This window comes from Ylistrum balloti, unplaced genomic scaffold (genome assembly GCF_031769215.1).
Source record: "Ylistrum balloti isolate Yb309-2 unplaced genomic scaffold, AGI_CSIRO_Ybal_v1 Utg369934, whole genome shotgun sequence".
Classification (NCBI taxonomy): Eukaryota; Metazoa; Mollusca; class Bivalvia; order Pectinida; family Pectinidae; genus Ylistrum; species Ylistrum balloti.
In genome coordinates, this window is record NW_026782045.1 from 516,402 (window position 1) to 542,260 (window position 25,859).

At 36.7% G+C, this 25,859-nt stretch overlaps 1 protein-coding gene across 1 annotated transcript; it reads right to left on the bottom strand.

Annotated features, from left to right (window-relative positions):
* Positions 1–217: 217 nt before the first annotated feature.
* LOC132547134 (uncharacterized) lies at positions 218–21,983 on the bottom strand. Its single transcript, XM_060210889.1, has 10 exons — positions 21,696–21,983; positions 16,638–16,950; positions 14,733–14,875; positions 14,013–14,155; positions 13,205–13,471; positions 12,536–12,739; positions 11,749–11,885; positions 11,319–11,459; positions 10,049–10,207; positions 218–8,738 (listed from the first exon to the last, which is right to left on the bottom strand). Exons 1-10 carry the CDS (start codon positions 21,777–21,779, stop codon positions 5,650–5,652), a joined length of 4,680 nt encoding a protein of 1,559 aa, XP_060066872.1. The 5' UTR covers positions 21,780–21,983; the 3' UTR covers positions 218–5,649.
* Between the last annotated feature and the right edge of the window lie 3,876 nt (positions 21,984–25,859).

The following is a 25,859-nucleotide window of genomic DNA, read 5'->3' on the forward strand; positions in this document are numbered from 1 at the left end:
AACCCGAAACTATACTCCTGCACAACCCAAATCTATACTCCCACACAACCCAAATCTATACTCCCACACAACCCAAAACTATGCTCCCGCACAACCCAAAATTATAGTCCCACACAACCCAAAATTGTACTCCTCTCCCGGTGGGAAGTTAAGTAGGGAATCTGTTATAACAGATACCAATGGTTTTGCAGAACAAAAATTACAGACAAAGCATATATCAGGTATATAGCCTTTATTCATTCTCTCTGTAACATAATAATGCACCCGCATTCAAAGGTGTTCACCGAATATACATCGTCAACATTAACATGACATTTTCTCTTCTGAACACTAAAACCGCAGTTTTCAAAAACTTGCAGTAAGTGCCATCATATTATATCTATTCTTCTCAGATAACAGAGGGCACTAAAACTTGACTGAAATATAAGGCACGGCCAAAATCTGGATTCCTGGCCAAATTACATAACACCACTAGAATAACATACTGGAGCACAGAAAATAAATCAAAAAGTGACAGCCGACTACATCTTTGTGGTCACAACAACAATTATAATTAACAAAACTGTTTTAACAACTTTTAACAAGGCGACATTTCACATCCAAAAAAATGCCAACATTACTTTTAAATGTGATTTATATGTCCTTGGGTCACCACCAGTATCTCCTGCACAAATTGAAATGATACAGTTTGACTTCTTATATATTACACAAGAGCTGTGATGACATTGATCATATAATCTTTGTTCCAAAGACGTTTGTAAAAGTAGCTATAAAACTCCAGTCTTTCCAAAAGTGCAATGTGATGTGTTGGAGACCACAATCCACTGTGGGAGAGATTGATAAAACAGTATTTAAAATCTGATGACATTTTTATTGTGATTTAAATGTTAAGCAGTGATAAGGTGAAAGGTTAAGGTCAAATAAAGGTGAAAGGTCAAATGAATTCAGTGCTGAACATGATCAAATATTTCACTATAGCACATTTATGGATACAAGGACTTGGTATGATTTCCCAACCTAACCTGAACCATAGGAAAAAGAATTCATTCCAGGTCCCTGTGGTTATGATCAAGTAATGCTCTAATTGATCGATTCAAATAATTTAAACTGACTCTTATTACAACACACGAAAAAAAAAATTACAAAATGAAGGATAAATCACTATGTAATAAACACACAAACGTCAAACACCTGACAACATTTTAGCTCATTTGCAATCATTTTCAAAATGCTTCCAATGTATGGTGAAGATTTTTCTTCACTGTATACCTAAATTGGCAAATAATTACATTCCTTCTCAGGATCTGGAATAAAGCTACATAAAAAGTGTAAACAGAGCTTGTCTGACCAGTAGGTAAACCCGTAAATATGGAAACCTGACTTCTAATCACAGTAAAAGTACATCATTCTTTTCTTTAAGTTATAGTCTGCATTCGAACTGAACAGACACAATATTCACATTGGTGAAGGAAAAAATAACAGTTGGTCTAATTTTAGACCCATATACTATACCAACTCACAGGTACCTGTCACAAATAGATTTTCCTACAGAATTGCTGAGATATTTAGAAGTACAATACTGAACTTACCCTGTAATAAACTTGAGGGCAACCACTTCACTTCTGACTCAAAGTCAGAGATTGTGACAGGACAATAAAATAGTAGATGTTAGTAAATCTACTTAAAAGTCATAGAACGGGTTTATTACCAGACATGGGCTTATTGTCTGGCAAATATAGTTTGTATAATTGTATGATAATTTCTACATAGCTCCTCAGAAAATCAATTTTGACTGGTACCTGTGTTAAACTGTTGGCTGACAATATCACTTGTATAAACAGTAATGTGTCACAAAATCTCTGCTGTCAGTATTTTTAGTGTCTAAGTCCCTGTGTTTGTGTGTACAAAGCTCAATTCCCAACACAAGCATCCATGTCTCATGAAATACATATGAAAAGTGTTCGGTTGACTAAGAGATCTGATACATATTTCCGATGCATGGGTCACTATCTTAAAATATGATATTATGTAGCTATGAAAAGTGCATTTAATTAGTATATATACACATGGGTTTTGTGACCAAATGGACTCGATAAAACTTCCAAAACCATGGGTCTAAATGTAGAACATGTTTTTATGTAAGTACAGGTATTTGTAAGACACATCGGACAGGATTAAGTATAAAGTCCCTGTTTTATGTGTACATCAACAATAAGGTGATATAGATCTAACAAAAATATAAGTAAATTGTATACAATAGGAAACCTAATGACCCATATTGCAGAAACACAAGAATTGAAAGGGTTACAACTTTCACCATACAAAACAACTGTTTTTACTGAAAAAAAATCATGTATGTATTTGAACAAAGTATCGGAGCTTTACTTAATCTGACAATACTATAGTCTCACCGCTAAATTTTAAAAGGTTTTGTAAAACCTTGTAAAATATGTTCCAACTTTATCATATAACTGATGCAGATTAATCGCAGAAGGAAACTGATACAAAATTACAACACAGATTAAGACCATTATAAATATTTTTAAAAAATGGTAGAAAAAACAAAATATAATAGAATTAAAATACATTGACAACCTTATTGCTTGAAATGAGTTTAAAAACAACAGTTAAAACAAAATCTTTGTATAAAAAGGAACGGCTGTATGTCATCTTGGCTACCAACAGCGTAATACTTCCCTGCAGTACAGATAGAAGTTTGTAACAGAGGTATATAAAAATTTTGAGGAAAAAAAATTTAAATATATTTTCCCATTATTACTCTGATTCATCTATTCATTATCATCTTTTTTTCTGACAAGAATGTGATGTTAAATGCATTGAGTCAGTACGATTAAAATCAGATGTTGTATAGCTAAGCTTACAATCACCAAAACCCCCTGATTAACGGTTGTTTTGTTCAATGAAGATCTTTGCATTAGGGAAACCATAATACTGAATAACAACTGTACCCTTATCACGCTATCTTACAAAAATCTTCTCACATTTGAGATGTCTGCATAGCAAAATGCTTGCAACAAATAACTTTTATTTTTATTGAAATTAATGGCAACCAATCTGTCTAATTTGCAATGATAAACTCCCCCCCCCTCCTTTTTTTCCCCTTCAATAGCACAAATTTGAGAAAGCAAACTGCGAAAGGAAGACAGTTGGTTGACAGCACAAGGTCACTATTATTTCCAAAGTGGTTCTCTGTGGGAAGATTTTTTATAATCAAAGGAACTGCCAAAAGTTACAGAATATTTCTGAAACAGGGGCCCGATTTTAATAGATATATACAATGCTGTAAGGTTCAAAATACGGAACGTATCCTCCTCCTAACCAACTTCCTGAAGAAAACACAACTGACTGACAAAAGAGTTTACAGAAATAATCACAGAAAAACATAGCGACAAAAATAAACAACTCAACAGCCTACTGGTAACAGGACTCGCCAATCAATAACATCGTCTTATTTCACACCTTTAACAAACCCTTAACATGCTATACATTTCACGAAAAATGAAAACAGCATTTGTATATACATTAAAGCTTATGTCGAAATGATTGTGGCATTTTTTGGATTTAGCAAATAGGTAATATGTACAATTAATTTATCAAGCATTATAGTGAATACTAGTTAAATAAATAAAAGAATTAAGGATATTTCCAATCAAGAAATGTTCAGTTGTCTTTCTTCATTAGCAGCAATCACACTTCAGCAGTTTCATCGCAAATTTGGATAGTGCTAAATTCTAATATACAATGCTCCACTCAAAATGATTTGCACACTTATACGTACTATTGAGAGGGAAAAGTTTCTGCAGGAATTGTGTTTAGGCTTTTCATTTTGGAAGTAGAAAAAACAATTTCAATTAAAAATGAAAAAAAAAAAGGAAGAAAAATTAAACTGAAGCAGAAAGATAAATGCAGAGTCTAGGACTTAAGCCATATCACTTTTTGGAAGGGTATATGGAAGGGAAAGAGTTGAATGTTTGAATATTCTACATATGTTTGTTGATAAGTGAAGCAACAACCTTATACTCCTTCCAAGGAGAAAAATTGAAGCCGGATAGGGGCTTATAGCACGGAAGTGTGTTTATTATTGTGAATACAGTATCAATGACCTGTCTAGGTACAATAGCTATATGTATTGCTAAATTGTGTTGTCTAGGGCTCTGTGTTGCTAGGTCAACCTGATTTTGGATTTTAATCAAGAAAAAAATGCTGGAGTCACACGACAGTTCATAGACTGGTCATATGTTTACCAAGGGGAGGTAATCAAAATTTCCATAACCAGTGGTTTACAATTGTACAACTTCACTCCTTAAAAATGTTGCAGACACATTAATTACAGTGTTACATTTAATACACATTACACCAATTTTCTACTTCAATATGACTGGTATCATTCAAACAAATTATAGATACAGGTAAATGTATTGTCCAATATCAGTCATCAAGTTTGGTTCCTTTATTGCATGAAACTCTCCTTTGAACATATGTATCTCAATTTTAAAGACTAATGTACAATTAACATTTAATACTATTTAATAAGCTGATTTTTCATTTATTTATAAAAACTGAATTTATTTGATTAAACAAATTTCTGTTTACTTTTTGTGTTCCTATTTTAGCCAGGATGATAAATTCTTTCACCCACTAAAAATGTGATCTATCTATATTTCATAAATTCTGGTAAATTAGTTTATCAAAATTCAATATTTGACAAAAAAGGCAATGACACCTTGTGAAAAATGAAGTTCTTACTTCAATATCATAAAATAATCAGTTCCTTAAAGGAACTTATATTCAAACTTTTCACATGAAATTTTGGCTAGAATTGGCTAGTAGTAAGATTTAGTTTACATTTATATCAAAGGCAATACTATAGTAATCAGAAATCATATCATATCTTGTACGTATTTCATACGTAGCAAATACAATAAATACAATGCTGTACAATTATTCCATGCCAAGCAAAACTTTAACAATCAATCATGTACAAATAAGAAATTCAGGAACAAAGTCTTCATGCAACTTCATACAGCACTATTTCTTGTCATCTCATACAAACACAGCTAATAACCAAGTTGGGCACAAAATGAATTAATTATTCCATCAATCAACTGAAATCTAACTAATACTATATTCAAAGTTTTCTAAGATGAACAACTTTTTAAATTTATAGAAGTTTGGAACCATTTCATTTGTATTTCCCATACTTGAATTCAATAGCAAATATCTATAACTTACGTAATTTAATTCATCGGGAAACAAATAATCACTGCACCGAACATCTGCTTTATATATGTTACAGGGACCTGGCATAGAACCCTAACATAGTAGTTCACATATATAAACAGATAGTTATAATATATATCTGGCAATGGACGCCGAGTCACTGGGATATACATATTTTTGCTTTAAATGTTTATTTCCAGGAAATCTCATTAAGAACCCAATCTCAGAAATAGAAAGTTTTAAGACAAGTATATATTCAATATGTCTTCCACACGAGTCAATCGTGCATTAACGGATTAATCATTTAACTGGCCGTTTAGGATACATCAGCATCTTCTTGCAAGGAACGATGTACCAACACTAACACATGATCATTCACACTTATTTCACACCTAATTCAAACCTTCATCAATCAAAAGGAAATGACACGTCTTTGTTACTAGCACTCTTCAGATTTTCTGACTTTTTAAAATCTATTTGAGCATATGATAATGTCGGACAAGCTCCTGGTTCATCAGCAGAAGAATGTCGACTTTTTATTCGAGGGGATTTTGGATCGTTGCTATCAACGGTCTCTGACGATCCTAAGTCCAATGAAGCATAATGTAACTGTGTACAACCTGGGGGCGTCAGCTGCTGCTGTGAGGATGACTGTTGGTGGCCAGATTCTAAATTATTCCCCGATGGGTAAGTCATTTGTTCATATGCCCCAGTGAGGTCTGAACAACTATGCCTACTCCTTGGATTGTTAAAGAAACTATTCGTGCTAATAGCAGCACATTGAGCAGGTGCCTCGTCAGCAACCGGCAGAGTCATGCATGGCATACTCTTTTGTTTGTGGAGTTCCGAACCCATTGGACTTTGTCCATTCCCTGCAGCACTGTTTGTTTGCCCTTCCATTGAGTCACATGACCCCTCTTCTTTCTTTCCATTGGTTGCTTCATCACCTAGTGAAGACACACTCCCCTTCCGCACTGGCGACATTCTAACATTTGCTGCCAATTTCTGGTTATATTGCCCGATTGTTGAAGTACTGGCCTTTCGATTATGAGGTTGTCTTTCTGTTCCATCATCTGATTTACTGTCGTCAAGTCCTGATAAAGACACAAGACGTTTTATCGTTACCTTGGAAAGTGACCCCTCAATGTCGCATATCTCACTACGCACAGGTAAAGGACGAAGGTTGTCCACATCCGACTCGATCAACTCCTCCACTGGATCATCTACAGATTTTCTAGAGTTACTGAAATTTAAACCCACATATCCATCATCATCTTCCTCTTCGTGGACAGGAAGTACTGATGTAGCCAGCGACTTAATTTCTAGACGTCTTTCCACAGGTTTGTCATTAGATTTTACCAGTTTTCCTGACCTAGTTTTTGGACTATCACATTTTGGTTTATCTGTAGTGTTACTTTCAGGTTTATTAATGCTAGCGTGCTTTATTGCCACTTTTGTTGAGTTTGGCTGTTCATTTGAAGATTTTGAAACAGTCTTGCTTGACCCAGAACCTGATATATCACTTTCTTCACTGACCTTGCTACTAATGCTAAATTTATCAGACTGACCTTGAACAATTTGACTTTTGGCAATGCTTTGGTTAGAGTTATCTTCAATACAATCTTTTTCCATAGATTTTTCAGCAATGTAGGATCGGACACGGGTAGGATTTTTAACATCTGCTTCACTTTCCTCGATCTGATGAGTAGATGGATCAAACTCCATATACTGATACGACTCCCCTGCCACTCCTCCTGGATTGGTCGGTGTTTTCTCTTGATCCTGATTGGCTAGAGAATTGTCACATGTCTCTCGTTGATTTTCCCCAGATGTTAATGGAGCATGAGTCATATAATCCTCCATGCTTCCTAACGAGAAAACAACCGATTCTTTATTCTCAGACTTAGAACTTGGAGAAGATTTTTGACTGGAGTCTTTACTTTTCTTGACATCTGATTGGCTACACTTGATCACATTTTTGTCCGAGGAAACCTCCGGCTCGAAGTCCATGTAATCACTACTAGGAGAGAGTACAACTGGAGCAGATTTAGATGTGTATGAGGGGACTGATTCAGGCTTCTTCACTGCCCTGGAAAACTCTGCTGGTTTATCACTTTCTTCAGACAGTGTCATTCCAGGTTCATACACCAGGTAAACATCATCTTGAACACTTGTTGTCTTTTGAAATTTGGATTCTGACTTCGGGCTTTGTTTTCCATCTTTTGGACTTATTCTCCCTAACTTTTTACTCTCAGAGCTTTCTTTTTCTTTCTTCTCTTTTTTATCTGAAGATTTCTTTTCACTTTTGTCACTTTTATGTTTCTTTTTCTTCAGAGAAAATCTCCCCGAGTCAGAACCTGAGGAGTCTCTGCCACTAGATCCTTTTAAATTACTGTCAACTTTGTCAGAGGAAGCTGGCTGGTAAGGGACATAACTCTCTTCCTCCGATTCCCTACCAGAACTTGCTGGACTACGACCTTTGACCGAAGGACTGCGTGATCCACCCGATCCTGAATTAAAAGCCACTGGACTGAAGAGAGCTGCTTGGCTTGGAATTCCCTCAGTTCCATGCGTGGTGCTTCCTGTATGATGCGATGGAACAAATCCCATCGGTTTTTGTACAACATGACCAGATGCTTTGATAATTTTGATGTCTGGTGAGGATTTCTCCGGTCGACTAGGGCTAATAAAGCCACTTATAGCTGGTGACGAACTTAAACTCTGTGAGGATGAACTACGCGATGTACCACTACATTTCGAGCCTGCACTTTGGCCTTGACCTCCAATTGACATATCTATGTATCCACTATTTTCAGAGTTTCGATTCATGTTCATATCAACATAATCTGACTGCTGTGAAGACTTGGAAGATGTTTCTAGTTTACGCAGCGACTCTGAAGAAGAAGCTTTCGAAGATGTGGTGGAAAACCTGCCAAGGGATTCAAACGATCGCTTATGTAATAATTCTTTTGAAGTTGTACGTACAGATTCAAAGGATCCCATCTGTTTACCCCCACGAGAACTATGACCATAACTGGATGACCTTGGTCTATGACCTTGCGCATTGTACATTTTTCCAAAACTTGATGCTCGTGGTCTATACCCATAACTTTCACTTGCAGTGCGCGGACGATAAAAATCCAGCTCCATAAAGGAATCTGAATCATCAGATTTGATTGATGCACTGTTTGAAGAGGCGTCCATAGGCATATAGGCTGCAGCCTGATTCTTAATTTTCTGAACTATGAGATGTGGAGCACTGGAACTGCGGCCATTGTCTGTGACTTTCAGATTAAGTGGAACAGAGGGTTCTGTGACATGAGTGTGTCGATGCATCATCTTGCTAGCTGGTCGACTGCCTAGGGAATAAGCTCTTTTGGGGAACTCACCAGACATTGAGTCATCCGACAGATAACTTACAACCTTGGCTGGCTTCAGATCTGCAGCTGATCTTGGACTAATGCCTGTTGGAGTCATGGGAAGATAACTCTCACCACCTTTAAACAGAGATATCAACATCATCAGTGTTATTATTTAGTCTTACAGGTGATTTCTTCATTGACACAAATTTCTGTCTAGAATTTCCCAATGACAACAAATTTCAAAGGGAACATTTAAAATATGAATGTTTATTGAAAACAGGACAAGTTGGCTTTGCTGGACCTGTAGTAAATTTACAACCATATACAGTAAAAACAATTAATTGAATAATAATTCTTATAACAAGACAAGCAGAAGATTAGACTGTAGTGTTTCAATGACTACGCCGTCACTTTCACCAGACAAATGACCAGTGTGGAGCATACATTCACTGATATTCATAGTGAGCGGGACGGTACGGAATCAATGTACTGTTTTGACTATACTATAATCCAATGTACATTAAGGTCGAAGATAGTGTGACAAGGAAATGTTTGGAAAAAAACAACAACCAATCATTATAGGGTTGAGCTAGAAAAAAGTAAAATGTTAAAGTGTGGTTAACATTTCTTGACACCAGTGATGCAAAATTATGTAAGATATAAGATTGTGCTTTTAATTCTGAAGATTTAATTTACTTTGTCAGGGATTTCAAATTTGTAAAAAGTCAATAAGAGCTCCTTTCAATACCAAGATAGCATCTGTTTATTAAAATACCAAGTGCAGTTCTAAATGATGAAATTAAAAAGTTTTTAATGAGTTTTTAGTCTTTATGAATGACAAATATTAAGTCACTTTGATGAGTTTTTAGTCTTAAGGAATGACAAATATTAAGTCACTTTGATGAGTTTTCAGTCTTAAGGAATGACAAATATTAAGTCACTTTCATAAGTCACTTTGATGAGTTTTCAGTTTTAAGGAATGACAAATATTAAGTCACTTTGATGAGTTTTCAGTTTTAAGGAATGACAAATATTAAGTCACTTTGATGAGTTTTTAGTCTTGAGGAATGACAAATATCAAGTCACTTTGATGAGTTTTCAGTTTTAAGGAATGACAAATATTAAGTCACTTTGATGAGTTTTTAGTTTTAAGGAATGACAAATATTAAGTCACTTTGATGAGTTTTCAGTCTTAATGAATAACAAATCTTAAGAAACTTTTTCTCTACAAATGTCTTACAACTGCCTGTGTCTGTGCATGTTTGGACAATTTAGTAATATTTGCTCAGAAATTGGGACGATATTCCTGATTTTGCTTACTTTGGGGAAATAAGACACTTTTCACTACAGGAAGTTAAACCCCAGTTTTTTCATATATATTCCAATAAGACATTGACAGAACTAAAACGGTTGCAACTTATTTGTTATAATGTACAGTAACTTACTTCCGCCTTCCTTGACTGTGGGGAGAGGCTGACTAGTTGGCGTCATGTTCATATCCATGTACCCAGGCTCTTTAGGACCACGTTGTGGAATTGGAACCGACATGGATGATTGTCGGTTTCCATGGTGACCCATCATCATATAGGAGTTGTCCATTCCTCCTACAACATTATGTCATGCTTTACATAATCTTGACGAGGAATTTGAATATTGGCTTGGGAATTCAAAATTTGAACATTTGAATATTAAATTTTACATTTAAAAAAACATCAAGAAAAAATAAAGGAAGAAATGATGAGAAAAAATAATATTGTAAAATTGAATATCTAAGTGGGGTTCATATTTTGTGGTTTTCCAAAAATTAGCATGGATGAATTTTCGCTAAAAAATTCACTTATATTATAATCCCTGTCAATTTTAATATATTTATCATTTCCTGGACATATAAATTCATGGATATAGACCACCCACAAATTTAACAGAAATAAATCCACCACAAAAATTACAGATCTTACAGTAATTAGTGAAGGGAGGTAATTCATCCAGTGTTCACACCAATATCAAAAATTCTTGCATCAAAAGTTTTGCCATACTTAGTTTTCTTTCACCAAATCATAAATTCAGGATCCAAATAAAACCGAGTCATAACATTAGAGGTTAGCTGTTTTCAGATAATCTTACGTTGTCTTTTCCAGATTTGTATAAAATACCTTGCCATTGTATTATGTAACCATTCATAACTTCAAGAAAGGTTTTGTAGTGCCACCTGATTGATTTCATCAAAACTTGGCCTTCAGTTAAACATTTTTCACCAAATAACATGACCTTAATAACACATTAAGCCACTGACACCCATAAAATCTGTCACAAAACGTTTCTCCAACATCATTATGGGAATCATTTGCAAGATTAAAAGTTGTGGATTTTTTTAAGCTATTTAATTTTTCATAAAAAAGTTATTATTTAAATACTAATAAAATATCATTCCAAAGAAATGCATTCTTTCTCTGCATTGTTTTGTGTCCTTATGACCTGTGTGGTGACCTTATGACCTGTGTGGTGACTTTATGACCTGTGTGATGACCTATGTGGTGACCTTTTGACCTGTGTGATGACCTTGTAACCTCTGTGGTGACCATATGACCTGAGATGACCTTATGACCTGAAATGACCTTATGACCTGTGTGGTGACTTTATGACCTGTGTGGTGACCTTATAACCTGTGTGATGACCTTGTGACCTGTGCAGTGACCTTATGACCTTGGGTATTACCTTTTTCCTGGGGTAGGTTTATAGCCATGTCCATATAGCCTGTATCACTTCCTCCAACACTGCTTCCTAACGAACTGCTTGGTTTCATCTCAATGTATCCCTCATGCTTGTTGCCCCCAGAAATCATGATTGCATCAGAGCCTACAAAAAGAGGTATTCATTCATAAATTAACTCCGTAGGTTTTATAAATCTCATCCTCAAATTATTTCCGATAAGGAATCAAATGGACTTATCAATTACCATCATTTAAACTTAAAATATATTTGTAAAATAGATGTGGATTTATTGTGAAAAATTTTGACAGGTACAAAATATTATCACTAAATTAGTACAATGTAAATAGTGAACAAGATCTTTACATCAGGATGTTAACATTGTAATTATCAAAATACTTTTCGCTCTCTATTATTACCAGAAATGGTATCTTACCAATTCTGTCCGTTACAAATGGATGTGGTGGTGAGGGTGTGGTGGATCTCACGCCCGCCCCCGGAGACATGTCAAAGTAAGACGACTCCTCTGTGATTGGTGGACGCATCGAATCCGGGGTCATGGAACGATGTGACCTAATGTATAAACCAATCACATTGATTTCTTTACTACAGAATAAAAAGGTTACAAAAATTGACATCAAGACATTTATATATCACATGCACAGTATTCAATAAATTTTAATAAAATTTCTTGGTGGAAATAAAACACTATTACATCAGACTGTTTGCAATGTTAAATGGGTATTGTAATTTAGTTAAAACATCAGATTCCAAGAGAAATTTTTCGCAAGCACTTATTTCCATTTTGGACTACGAGAAGTTAAAAGTCAAATTTTGAAAGTTCCATCAAATTATTCACAAGAAATACCTAGTTCAATAAGACTTATCTTAATTACCAGGTTTATCTGACAATAAACAAATGTCTGGTAATAAGCCCACCTGTTACTTTTAGAATCAAACTGTGTTGGCCCCATTGTAAGATAAATATGGGACCTTACATTGACATGTATCTCCCTTTCTCAAAGCGACTCATACAGTTTCATGAATTTTGCTTAACTTTGACTTTACCTTAAAATTAGTCATAAGAAAGCAGTACATAAGGAAACGTCTTTTAATTCATTTTTTTTCTTAGCTTACTTCAAGCTTTTTTTATGTGCGTTAAGATTTCCTTAAGAGAAGAAAGATTGATGAAACTTGGGCTAGAATTGAATTACAAGACTTACAACTGATCGCCTGGGCTGGACCCATATATAGACGTGTCAGGTGACAATGCCAGCTGGCTACATCGTGACCCATGTGACCCAGCACTGTCTGAACGGACACGATGACCTTGGTGACCTGGCTGAGTAGGAAAACTCAGAGGTGCATGTGCCATGCACTGATTCTCATAGAAAGGTGGCTGTGAGGCAACATCAAATGAATGAGGGCTGCAATAATCAAATTATCCCTTTAATAATCTAATAACTGAAACACAAATTCCATTCATTAATTTTTTTATTTTCCTTTTTCATTCAGATAAATGAGGATTATCTCTATCTTTGTTTTGAAATTGACTACATCTCTATCTAACTCATATATGTATCACTTCATTCTTCCAGTGTTTTCCGAAGAAGTGATGTAATATTACTGCCTTTTTATAGGTTTTCATTTGATCAATTGTGAAAACTTTCCAAATCTTACAAGAAATTCCAGAATTTGCTAAACTCAAATCCTCTAACATGAACAGTTAAAAACTTTTATAAAAGTTCAGAGATTACAATCATTATAGTTTCATTACAGGAAAATGTTTTACCTACAAAAATATCAGAGAGCATAAGAGAATGAGATGAAGCAGTGTGAAATAAAACAAATCTTAAATTCTGAGGACTTATGAAATTGATTCGATATCTTACTGGAAAGAATTTTGTCCCGAAACAATCTGTGGAGCAGCGTTGTCCATGGTTGTATTGGAAGGTCTATACACCATGGATGACATCGGCCGTCGGCGTGGACTGCCTTGTCCTTGGGTTCGTTGACCTTCACTTCCTGTCCGAGGCCTCAGTGCCGCCTGTCCATTGAAATCATGACTGTTGTCCCTCGGGCGGTTGATAGTTGAGGTATTTGTACTGCTGCGCTGTCGGAAATGGCTCTGATCACTACTGGAAGAGGTTTTCATAGCACTGTGGACAAGAACACATGAAATATCACAAAATTTAAAAAGACAGGAAACTCCAAATTTTATTCATTTTTGGGGGGTTTAATTTTTCACTTTTCAAGGATGAAATAAAATGAAAAGTAGAAAACAATAAGACCTTCATACAAAACATCTGCCCTGTTAGCTTCTGATCAGAAATTTAAACCATACAAAACCCAGCTTTACAGAAATGTTATTGTACTGCAGGTGAATGATTGTTACTCATTAACACACAAAGAAATGTATTTAAGTTATTAGAACTTACTCAATGACAATATTTTAACCATGACAATTACTTAAGTTCAGGAGAGACCTTTCCATCTCAAGTTAAAAAGTCTTAATGAAAAACGAACTGCCAACAGTCAAAAACATGTTACAGCTGATATAATAGAGTAACTATACAAGGCCTTTGTCTTTCTGATGTTGCCATGGTAACTAATGACACATAAATTTTACCAACGCCATCAATTCAAAATCTATGACAATTTGAAAATATCAAGAAGACTTTGAACTACGGAAAGACTTACCTTAAAATAACATCATGCATACTCTTGGCAATGACTGTATCCTCTACCTGAATCCAAAGCTCTCCTTCACCAGTTGGGGCTGACCGTCCAACATCCATGAAGAAGTATCCATCGGAATGACCACACCCTCTGATACTTGACAAAAAAAAAATTGTAGGTGACATAGGTACAATGGTGCCGTTACTTACAGAAGCAGGTAATTTTTTTCCAGTTCCGATGCTTTAGAAAGGTTAAATAGTCAGATTTTACTATAGTATTTTATACGATTTGTAAACACGACAAACAAAAATAGGTATCATTCTTCATGTATGCACAAAATGTAAATAAGAAAAGTCTGATGATTACATTTAGTTCCAAGATTGCTATCTATAAAAACGTTATGAATCTATAGGATTCTTTTCATTTCCAGAGACATTGTATGTTCCAAGATGGACCAGTCTTAGAGAGAACCCATCTATTTATAGGCAAATTTCCTCTTTTCAATAAAGCCTTTGATTTCATCATGGCAATTTTCATTTCTTTCTTCTCTAGTAATAAATAAGGACATAAGTAAGGGATAATTGAATTTTCACTTCTTTTATAGGAATGTCCTTACTTTCTAAATATTTATGAATTTTTTTAAAGTAAGTATTCAGTGTAATTCAAAGTTAAACATTTTACAATAAGCATATACCCATAAAAAGTACTTAATTTACAATTTATAATTACTCCGTGTTTTACCTGAAAGGTGAACTCGAATACATCCGAGTTGTTTCTGATGAGACAGATGTCATTTGTTGACAGACACATGCGATATGTGCCACTCATTCCTGAGATAGTGTACCCAAGACCCCGCTGTTTGATTGTCACCTGCCATACATAATCTGTAGAAAAAATGGAAAGACGATTGCAGGTAACCAAATAATATGCAAAACATGTAGAGTAATGTAACACTGTAAAACAGTCTTTTTAAAATCGGTAATGATAGAATGTAAAAAAATGAAGTTATTGGAATGTTGTTTATTGCTGACTCAAAACCACATCTAGCAAATTATCAGGTGCATTCAATCTATAGAGATGTATACTGCCATGTGAAAACTCCTGAACCTGAATTCACATAATTGTGTTTTGTATGTAATGTTAGCAAACTCACATGTTGATTTTATCTTTGTAATAATATCAATGAATTAAAGCAGTGAAAACTTGGTGGAGCAACATACACTGACAAGTCACACACCATAACTGATTACTCCACACAACAACTGACCACTCAATACAACAATTGACTTATCAACACAACTGACCACTTAAGAAGTCAACTGATCAATCATGCATAATTGACCTCTAATCAGAACAAACGACCATTAAAGACAACAAACAACCACGCAATGCAACAACTGATCATACAATACAATAACTGACCACTCCACACAACAACTGACCACTCAACACTACAACTGACCACTCAACACTACAACTGACCACTCCACACAACAACTGACCACTCCACACAACAACTGACCACTCAACACTACAACTGACCACTCCACACAACATCTGACCACTCCACACAACAACTGACCACTCCACACAACATCTGACCACTCCACACAACAATTGACCACTCAACACTACAACTGGTCAATCATCACAACAACTGACCACTCCACACAACAACTGACCACTCAACACTACAACTGACCACTCCACACAACAATTGACCACTCAACACTACAACTGGTCAATCATCACAACAACTGACCACTCCACACAACAACTGACCACTCAACACTACAACTGACCACTCCACACAACAACTGACCACTCTACACTACAACTGGTCAATCATCACGACAACTGACCACTCCACACAACAAAAGACCATTAAACATGCCAAATGACTGCTCCACACAACAATTGACCATTAAACATAACAAATGACCGCTCCACACTACAATTGACCATTAAACATGACAAATGACCACTCCACACAACAATTGACCATTAAACATGACAAATGACCACTCCTCACAACAATTGACCATGAAACAAGACAAATGACCGCTCCACACAACAATTGACCAGTAAACATGACAAATGACCACTCCACACAACAATTGACCATTAAACATGACAAATGACCACTCCTCACAACAATTGATCATTAAACATGACAAATGACCACTCCTCACAACAACTGACCATTAAACATGACAAATGACCACTCCACACAACAATTGACCAGTAAACATGACAAGTGACCACTCCACACAACAATTGACCATTAAACATGACAAATGACCACTCCTCACAACAACTGACCATTAAACATGACAAATGACCGCTCCTCACAACAAATGACCAGTAAACATGACAAATGACCACTCCATACAACAATTGACCATTAAACATGACAAATGACCACTCCTCACAACAATTGACCATTAAAAATAACAAATGACCGCTCCACACAACAACTGACCACTCATCACAAGAACTGACCACTCAATGAAACAATTTGTAACTCCACAAAATGTCTGGTCACCACAGCTGACCAGTGAATAAATCCTGAGTACACAACAGATTCTACTCTTTAACTACAAAACAATGCGGGCCAGACTCCCACCAATAGTTCAGGAAACTCACCAAAATGTATCCTGGGCGATACAGTAACACCATCTGAATACTCTGTTTGGTACTCCAACAAATATTCCAACCAATGATCTTGCTCCATTGTATTTTCTGCGATGACCGAGAAGCAGTCATCTCGCGTGTACAGGGCAATGACATTTTTCACACGTGTATCCGACTTTTTGTTGATGTTGAAACATGTATGTAGATGTATAACACGTTTAGGTGGTTGACCATTACGGAACTTTTTTTCGCTATCGTAATACTCAAACCTTGCCGGTCCACTACTGCTTGTTGACCGCATCAGGAAGAATTTCTTCTTCATAGTCTGAGAAGATAAAATATAGTCAGCAGGAAATTTATTTCTTTGATAAAAGAGTCCAGTGATAAGAAATCGGTCAAAATCCATAATCAATAATCAGTTATAATCAGATAGGCTTTCCTATAATCAATTACATAATCAGCTGTGTGTTCCATATTCATGGTAATGTCATGTTTTCTTCATTACTTTAAGCTGAATTATCGTACTTACCTAGAATTTGCATAAAAATGAATGTCATTGTCAATTGGAACTTCAATATGTGTAATATGAATTTTTTTGGATAATTTTATAATATATAAAACTTAAATAAAACATACTGAGGTAGCGATAATTTATGGAAAATTATCATCAACTGATGTATCAGATAATCCATCATATCTGATTGTCATTCCATCACTAAATAAACAAGTCTATAAAATCCTTTTTTTCATTTTTAAAGATGTAACACAAAAACCTTATAAGGATTAATCATCACACAACTCACTGCATGAAAGAAAATTCAGCAGACTACCTATCACATAGCTTAAATATACTAACAACGACCATTCATAAAAGTAGAGTGGTTTGGTTGTGTTCTAACTGCTAAACAGCAGGAAGACCACAGAATAATAGATAAAGCTAGTGTCGATCAAATAGATTTAAATAATCATTACTCAATGTTATTTGATATCCTAGTTAGGGGAATTTCCTACAGAACTTGACTACCACACTACTGATGGACAACTAACTATAGTTAGGGGAATTTCCTACAGAACTTTACTACCCACACTACTGATGGACAACTAACTATAGTTAGGGGAATTTCCTACAGAACTTGACTACCACACTACTGATGGACAACTAACTATAGTTAGGGGAATTTCCTACAGAACTTGACTACCACACTACTGATGGACAACTAACTATAGTTAGGGGAATTTCCTACAGAACTTGACTACCACACTACTGATGGACAACTAACTATAGTTAGGGGAATTTCCTACAGAACTTGACTACACCACTATTGATGGACAACTAACTATAGTTAGGGGAATTTCCTACAGAACTTGACTACCACACTACTGATGGACAACTAACTATAGTTAGGGGAATTTCCTACAGAACTTCACTACCCACACTATTGATGGACAACTAACTATAGTTAGGGGAATTTCCTACAGAACTTCACTACCCACACTATTGATGGACAACTCACTATAGTTAGGGGAATTTCCTACAGAACTTGACTACCACACTATTGATGGACAACTAACTATAGTAAGGGGCATTTCCTACAGAACTTGACTACCACACTATTGATGGACAACTAACTATAGTTAGGGGAATTTCCTGTAGAACTTGACTACCACACTATTGATGGACAACTAACTATAGTTAGGGGAATTTCCTACAGAACTTCACTACCCACACTATTGATGGACAACTAACTATAGTTAGGGGAATTTCCTACAGAACTTCACTACCCACACTATTGATGGACAACTCACTATAGTTAGGGGAATTTCCTACAGAACTTCACTACCCACACTATTGATGGACAACTAACTATAGTTAGGGGAATTTCCTACAGAACTTGACTACCACACTATTGATGGACAACTAACTATAGTTAGGGGAATTTCCTACAGAACTTGACTACCACACTACTGATAGACAACTAACTATAGTTAGGGGAATTTCCTACAGAACTTCACTACCACACTATTGATGGACAACTAACTATAGTTAGGGGAATTTCCTACAGAACTTGACTACCACACTACTGATGGACAACTAACTATAGTTAGGGGCATTTCCTACAGAACTTGACTACCACACTATCGATGGACAACTAACTATAGTTAGGGGAATTTCCTACAGAACTTCACTACCCACACTATTGATGGACAACTAACTATAGTTAGGGGAATTTCCTACAGAACTTCACTACCCACACTATTGATGGACAACTCACTATAGTTAGGGGAATTTCCTACAGAACTTGACTACCACACTATTGATGGACAACTAACTATAGTTAGGGGAATTTCCTACAGAACTTGACTACCACACTACTGATGGACAACTAACTATAGTTAGGGGAATTTCCTACAGAACTTCATTACCCACACTATTGATGGACAACTCATTATAGTTAGGGGAATTTCCTACAGAACTTGACTACCACACTATTGATGGACAACTAACTATAGTTAGGGGAATTTCCTACAGAACTTGACTACCACACTACTGATGGACAACTAACTATAGTTAGGGGAATTTCCTACAGAACTTGACTACCACACTACTGATGGACAACTAACTGTAGTTAGGGGAATTTCCTACAGAACTTGACTACCACACTACTGATGAACAACTAACTATAGTTAGGGGAATTTCCTACAGAACTTCACTACCCACACTATTGATGGACAACTAACTATAGTTAGGGGAATTTCCTACAGAACTTGACTACCACACTACTGATGGACAACTAACTGCAGTTAGGGGAATTTCCTACAGAACTTGACTACACCACTATTGATGGACAACTAACTATAGTTAGGGGAATTTCCTACAGAACTTGACTACCACACTACTGATGGACAACTAACTATAGTTAGGGGAATTTCCTACAGAACTTTACTACCCACACTACTGATGGACAACTAACTGTAGTTAGGGGAATTTCCTACAGAACTTGACTACCCACACTATTGATGGACAACTAACTATAGTTAGGGGAATTTCCTACAGAACTTGACTACCACACTACTGATGGACAACTAACTATAGTTAGGGGAATTTCCTACAGAACTTGACTACCCACACTACTGATGGACAACTAACTATAGTTAGGGGAATTTCCTACAGAACTTGACTACCACACTACTGATCGTCAACATCATTATCTGATCAAGTGTTGATTCTTGATTTCTTGTATGATTATCCCATCTACTGAGTTAGTAAAATTTTTTTTCTATGACCAACAATCAGGGCCATTTGAGGATGGATATTACAGGGACACCAACAGTCAGGGCCATTTCAGGATGGATATTACAGTGACACCAACAAGGGTCATTTGAGGACAGATATTACAGTGACACCAACAATCAGGGCCATTTCAGGATGGATATTACAGTGACACCAGCAATCAGGGCCATTTGAGGACAGATATTACAGTGACACCAACAATCAGGGCCATTTCAGGATGGATATTACAGTGACACCAGCAATCAGGGCCATTTCAGGATGGATATTACAGTGACACCAGCAATCAGGGCCATTTGAGGACAGATATTACAGTGACACCAACAATCAGGGCCATTTCAGGATGGATATTACAGGGACACCAACAATCAGGGCCATTTCAGGATGGATATTACAGTGACACCAGCAATCAGGGCCATTTGAGGACAGATATTACAGTGACACCAACAATCAGGGCCATTTGAGGACAGATATTACAGTGACACCAACAATCAGGGCCATTTCAGGATGGATATTACAGTGACACCAGCAATCAGGGCCATTTGAGGACAGATATTACAGTGACACCAACAATCAGGGCCATTTCAGGATGGATATTACAGTGACACCAGCAATCAGGGCCATTTGAGGACAGATATTACAGTGACACCAACAATCAGGGCCATTTCAGGATGGATATTACAGTGACACCAGCAATCAGGGCCATTTGAGGACAGATATTACAGTGACACCAACAATCAGGGCCATTTCAGGATGGATATTACAGGGACACCAACAATCAGGGCCATTTCAGGATGGATATTACAGTGACACCAACAATCAGGGCCATTTCAGGATGGATATTACAGGGACACCAACAGCCAGGGCCATTTCAGGATGGATATTACAAGGACACCAACAGCCAGGGACATTTCAGGATGGATATTACAGGGACACCAACAGCCAGGGCCATTTCAGGATAGATATTAGAGGGACACCAACAATCAGGGCCATTTCAGGATAGATATTAGAGGGACACCAACAGCCAGGGCCATTTCAGGATGGGTGTTACAAGGGAAAACACCAACCAGGGTCAAATCAGAACGGATATTACAGGGACACCAACAGCCAGGGCCATTTCAGGATGGATACTAGAGAGACACCAACAGCCAGGGCCATTTCAGGATAGATATCAGAGGGACACCAACAGTCAGGGCCATTTGAGGATGGATATTTGAGGGATATCAACAACCAGGGTCATTTGAGGATGTGTGTTAAAAGGGAAACCACCAACAAGGGTCATTTGAGGACGGATATTAAAGGGGCACCAACAATCAGGGCCAATTCAGGATGGATATTACAGAGACACCAACAGCCAGGGCCATTTGAGGATGGGTGTTACAAGGGAAAACACCAACCAGGGTCAAATCAGAACGGATATCAGAGGGACATCAACAACCAGGGTCATATGAGAACAGGTGTAAAGAGGGACACATACAGACAGTCATATAAGAGGGTGGATGTTACAAGGGACACCAACAGCCATGGTCGTTTGACGATGTGTGTAAAGAGAGACAAGCAGTGGAAATAAATGATGACAAGAATTAAGTAGATAAGAATGAAAAAGATTGAGATCGCAAGTGTTACAATCAAATCAGCATCTACCATTTATCCCACAGTAGTCGGCTATTGTTTAGTTAAGTCCACGTGGGTACACAACGGTGTTTAGAACATTTAACTTTTAGGTGACTGCGTGAAGTGAAAGGTCATCAGGTACGTTTAATCGCAGTACGCCAGCTTACCTTTAACTTTTTGAGGTAACCGGCCTTTTTTATGTCCGACCCTGGCCGCTCGAACACAAGGGACATTCTTGAGGCCGAATCCATATCTCGTTTTCAGTAGTTCTTCACTCCTTCAGAGCTCATCTCTAAACATGTGGCATGTTTGCGTGTGGGTGAGCCCCACCTTCCCGTGGCTGATCAAGTTCATGGTCAGTCCGTCACAACCGCATCATGTGAACTAAGACATATTTATAATCTTTAGATTCATGGACACTTTAATGCCACAACTGCAATCCATCTGATCACACCATTACGCCAGATTTAAGTGGAGAGGTACAGTGTATTCATGTTAGTCAATAACAGACGGGATAAATACACAGCATTGCAGGTGCCCCACTGATCAAGCTTGGGTGTTGATGTCTTATTGAGGAAACTTAACGACAATCGGAGATAAAAGAAATCAAACGAATATCCGAATACTTCCCTCTGTCCTAATCACGATAAGATTATATATGCCTGTATTCCTGTGTTGTCGAAACAATGTTTACTTAAAACCCCAAGGACGGGGCACATCTCAGTAGCCATATTGGTAGAAGTCACGTGACGAACCGAACAGAGTTGTAAACAAGTCCACTTGCGCATGCGTTGAGGTTGTTGTTTTCATTCAACATTGCATGTCAACAACTGCTTTCCACTGTACACATGACTAAACTTGTGAATGTCGAGGATTTACGATCACACCTTTGTATTTACCCGATTAGTAATTTACAATACGTTCGTTCTTACAATTAAACTACACAGACATTAGAGCCAGTGACTTTAACAGTTATTATGCATAATCAATATATATATGTATATATATATATACGACCACATTCTGTGGGGCTAGTTGACTGTTTTGTAGGACCTTGTGTCATGACGATTGGTAACGTTTTCAATACATAGAGTACAATGGGTAGAAAATTAAGGGTGGCATCAGCTTACAGGTTTTTATTTAGCCCTATGCTACTCAGTTAATTGTACTTCACGTATAAGTAAATCTATTAATTGGGTGAAAATAGAATTTATTTTATCATATAATTGTATAAAACCACGTGACGTCCACTGGATTTCGTAACTTATTATTATCATTACAGTCTTAACGGCCTGTCAATATATAAAAGGTCATTAAGGCCATCAACCGGTGAAACACACAACGATCCAAAATGGGAAAAACACCAAACAGAAAAAGGTAAAAGGTTATATCATCACATAAGATTAAACTGGTAAATCCTAGTCTATAATATAGACCAGTATCTTTCAGATAACCTAGAATTTTACAAAATTCAAAAAAGGGTCTTTAGACTTGTAACGTTAGGATAAAAAAATCTCGAGTAGACAGAGCTTGAGGTCAATGCAGTCCTATAAAAATGTTTAACGATGAACGGCTCATCACATCCTATGCACCGAGGATTATCTTCGCCTTTCAATATGAATGTGTATGGCCCATAGAAAGATGGGAAAGGACAACTTCGTCTCGGTGGTTGTGTACAGCATGGAGACCATTCAACGATGATAGCTTTTACGGAGTGCAATATATTATTAGTATATTCCATTGTCTACTCCATTCCTCCTGCCACGGCGTTAACAAAAACATGTTTGATAAAGGATTTAAAACCACTAAAACGAAGTTTATAAACAACACTACACTCACAAAACACGAACTCTTGGCAGTGGATACATTACATGTGTGTTATCAGCTTAACATTTGAGCAACTTGATTCACGAGCTGTTTCAAAAAGGCGGAAGAAAATTGCATGCCCGCCATTGTAACGCTTTCACAAAACTACAATGCTACTCAGTTTTGACCACTGCACGTTTGGTATTGAAGTAGAGAAGTTAAGGTTGTATAACACATGTAGTTATTTGTCAACAAATTTTGGGAAAAAATGCCTATTCATAATAGTCACTTTATAGTATAAGATTTAAGGTGGTACAGATATTGGGTAGAATCTGGGTCACAAGTGTCTTTGTCATATCTCATAGGGAGATGTATGACTAATATGAAACTGGTTATAATTGGTTCGGATTTGCCTTCATAAAACAATACTTTCCATTATTTCATAAAAAAGTGGACAATCGAAGAAAACCTCGGTTAAACTTTCAGAGTGCAATTGTCCCAGTTTTGATGAAATGTGATTATATTCTCTCTCCACAGTTTTATAGTCTTTTTTACGGATAAAAAATATTCGAGTATTCGTATAACTTCGGCTGTTCGCACTTATACGTTCAAACAAAAAATCTTCAGTGGGTTTCATGGCTGTTGTCAAGTTATCTTTTAGATGAAATAATTCTGACATTGAAAGAAATTGTTTTACTTTCCAGAGTATTCAGACTGTGTCTGTTATTGCTTGTTATCGCCGACTATAAGTGAGGATGAACAAGGGGAAACTTTTCTTATTAGATTGTGTCTAAAAGACGCTGGAGATTGTTTAGCCTAAAATAATATGCAAGGCGTGGAATGTCTCATTAATAATTCCAAAAATGAAAACTCGAACTACAGGGGACCCTCGTTATCTCGAACTCGAATAACTCGAAGACTGTTTCATTCGAAGCATCAGTTTTATCAGGCCTTGATAAGGCTTTACACAAAACATTACAACTCCTTTATATCGAACACTACGCTATCTCGAATTTTCCGCGTGACCCCCACCGATTTCGAGATAACGAGGTTTGTGTCTATTCTTCTGTATGTAGATAACGTTATGGAATTCTCAAATTGTCCAATTCACAAAATGAGGTTTCTCTGTTTAGCGATAATCACGGACGCTGGAAATTAGGTGTTGATTAAACAAAGTTTCCAAAAGTAGATTTGTTAATAGAAGCATTTTCTCAACCACAAATGTAGCTAATGAACGTGTGAACAAATTAGGTACTGTATTCTCGTCGATCTGTTCCTTCCATGACGCTAAAACATTTTTTAAAAACCTCAATTGCTATGTATTATGTTTAGAAAAAAAGACAGAAAAGTTGAATTTATTTATATAAGTTATCATAAGGTAAAAAATTAAACCAAGATAACAACTGCAAGCCCATCATGAAGTTTCATACAAAATACTTTGAATGAATGAGGTCTGATGTATGGCCTTCGAGATAATGTGAACCCACAATACGTAAACTTTAATGTTAAGCAGCACGCGATCAATTTTCGGAAATATATAATAGTGATATCTTAAATTCTTCCATAACAGTTTGATACAAAATTTATAAATAATGACTGTAATTTTTAAAATTCTTTGCTATATTAAAAAGAAAATGAAAGAGATTTGAGGCGTGTTTGTGAAATGACAAGGAATTGATACAAATCATATAGGTGATGAATTTCATTATTCTTTCAAAGTGTTCATCTTTTTCATTTTTTGTATTCTTTGCGGACTGTTGTAAGCACATCGAAATCTTGTAAAGAGAATGAAATAAACAAAGATAATAATTCTCTTGTTATAACCAAGTACAGATGTGGTGACACTAAAAGGGACGAGGGATTCCCACGTCAGGACCAAGGACAGATGTGGTGACACTAAAAGGGACGAGGTTACTTTGTCATATCCTAGAGAAAGACGGAGGGATTTCCCTGTTATAACCAAGTACAGGTGTGGTGACACTAAAAAGGACGAGCTTTCTTTGTCATACCCACGATGGAGACGGAGGGATTTCCTTGTTAGGACCAAGGACAGATGTGGTGACACTAAAAGGGTCGTGGTTACTTTGTCATATCCTAGTTGGAGACGGAGGGATTCCCACGTCAGGACCAAGTACAGATGTGGTGACACTAAAAGGGACGAGGTTACTTTGTCATATCCTAGAGGGAGACGGAGGGATTTCCCTGTTAGGACCAAGTACAGATGTGGTGACACTAAAAAGGACGAGGTTACTTTGTCATATCCTAGTTGGAGACGGAGGGATTCCCACGTCAGGACCAAGTACAGATGTGGTGACACTAAAAGGGACGAGGTTACTTTGTCATATCCTAGTTTGAGAGGGAGGGATTCCCACGCCAGGACCAAGTACAGATGTGGTGACACTAAAAGGGACGAGGTTACTTTGTCATATCCTAGAGAAAGACGGAGGGATTCCACGTCAGGACCAAGTACAGATGTGGTGACACTAAAAGGGACGAGGTTACTTTGTCATATCCTAGAGAAAGAC

Bases quoted from the DNA above. Each gene is read 5' to 3' on its own strand.
- LOC132547134 (XM_060210889.1), bottom strand. From the start codon at position 21,779: ATGGATTCGGCCTCAAGAATGTCCCTTGTGTTCGAGCGGCCAGGGTCG. The intron at 11,886-12,535 runs GTAAGTCTTGTA...TTTATACATTAG, and splicing joins TCCAGCCCAGGCGATCAGTT to GTCACATCGTTCCATGACCC. The intron at 8,739-10,048 runs GTAAGTTACTGT...CTCTGTTTAAAG, and splicing joins CACAGTCAAGGAAGGCGGAA to GTGGTGAGAGTTATCTTCCC.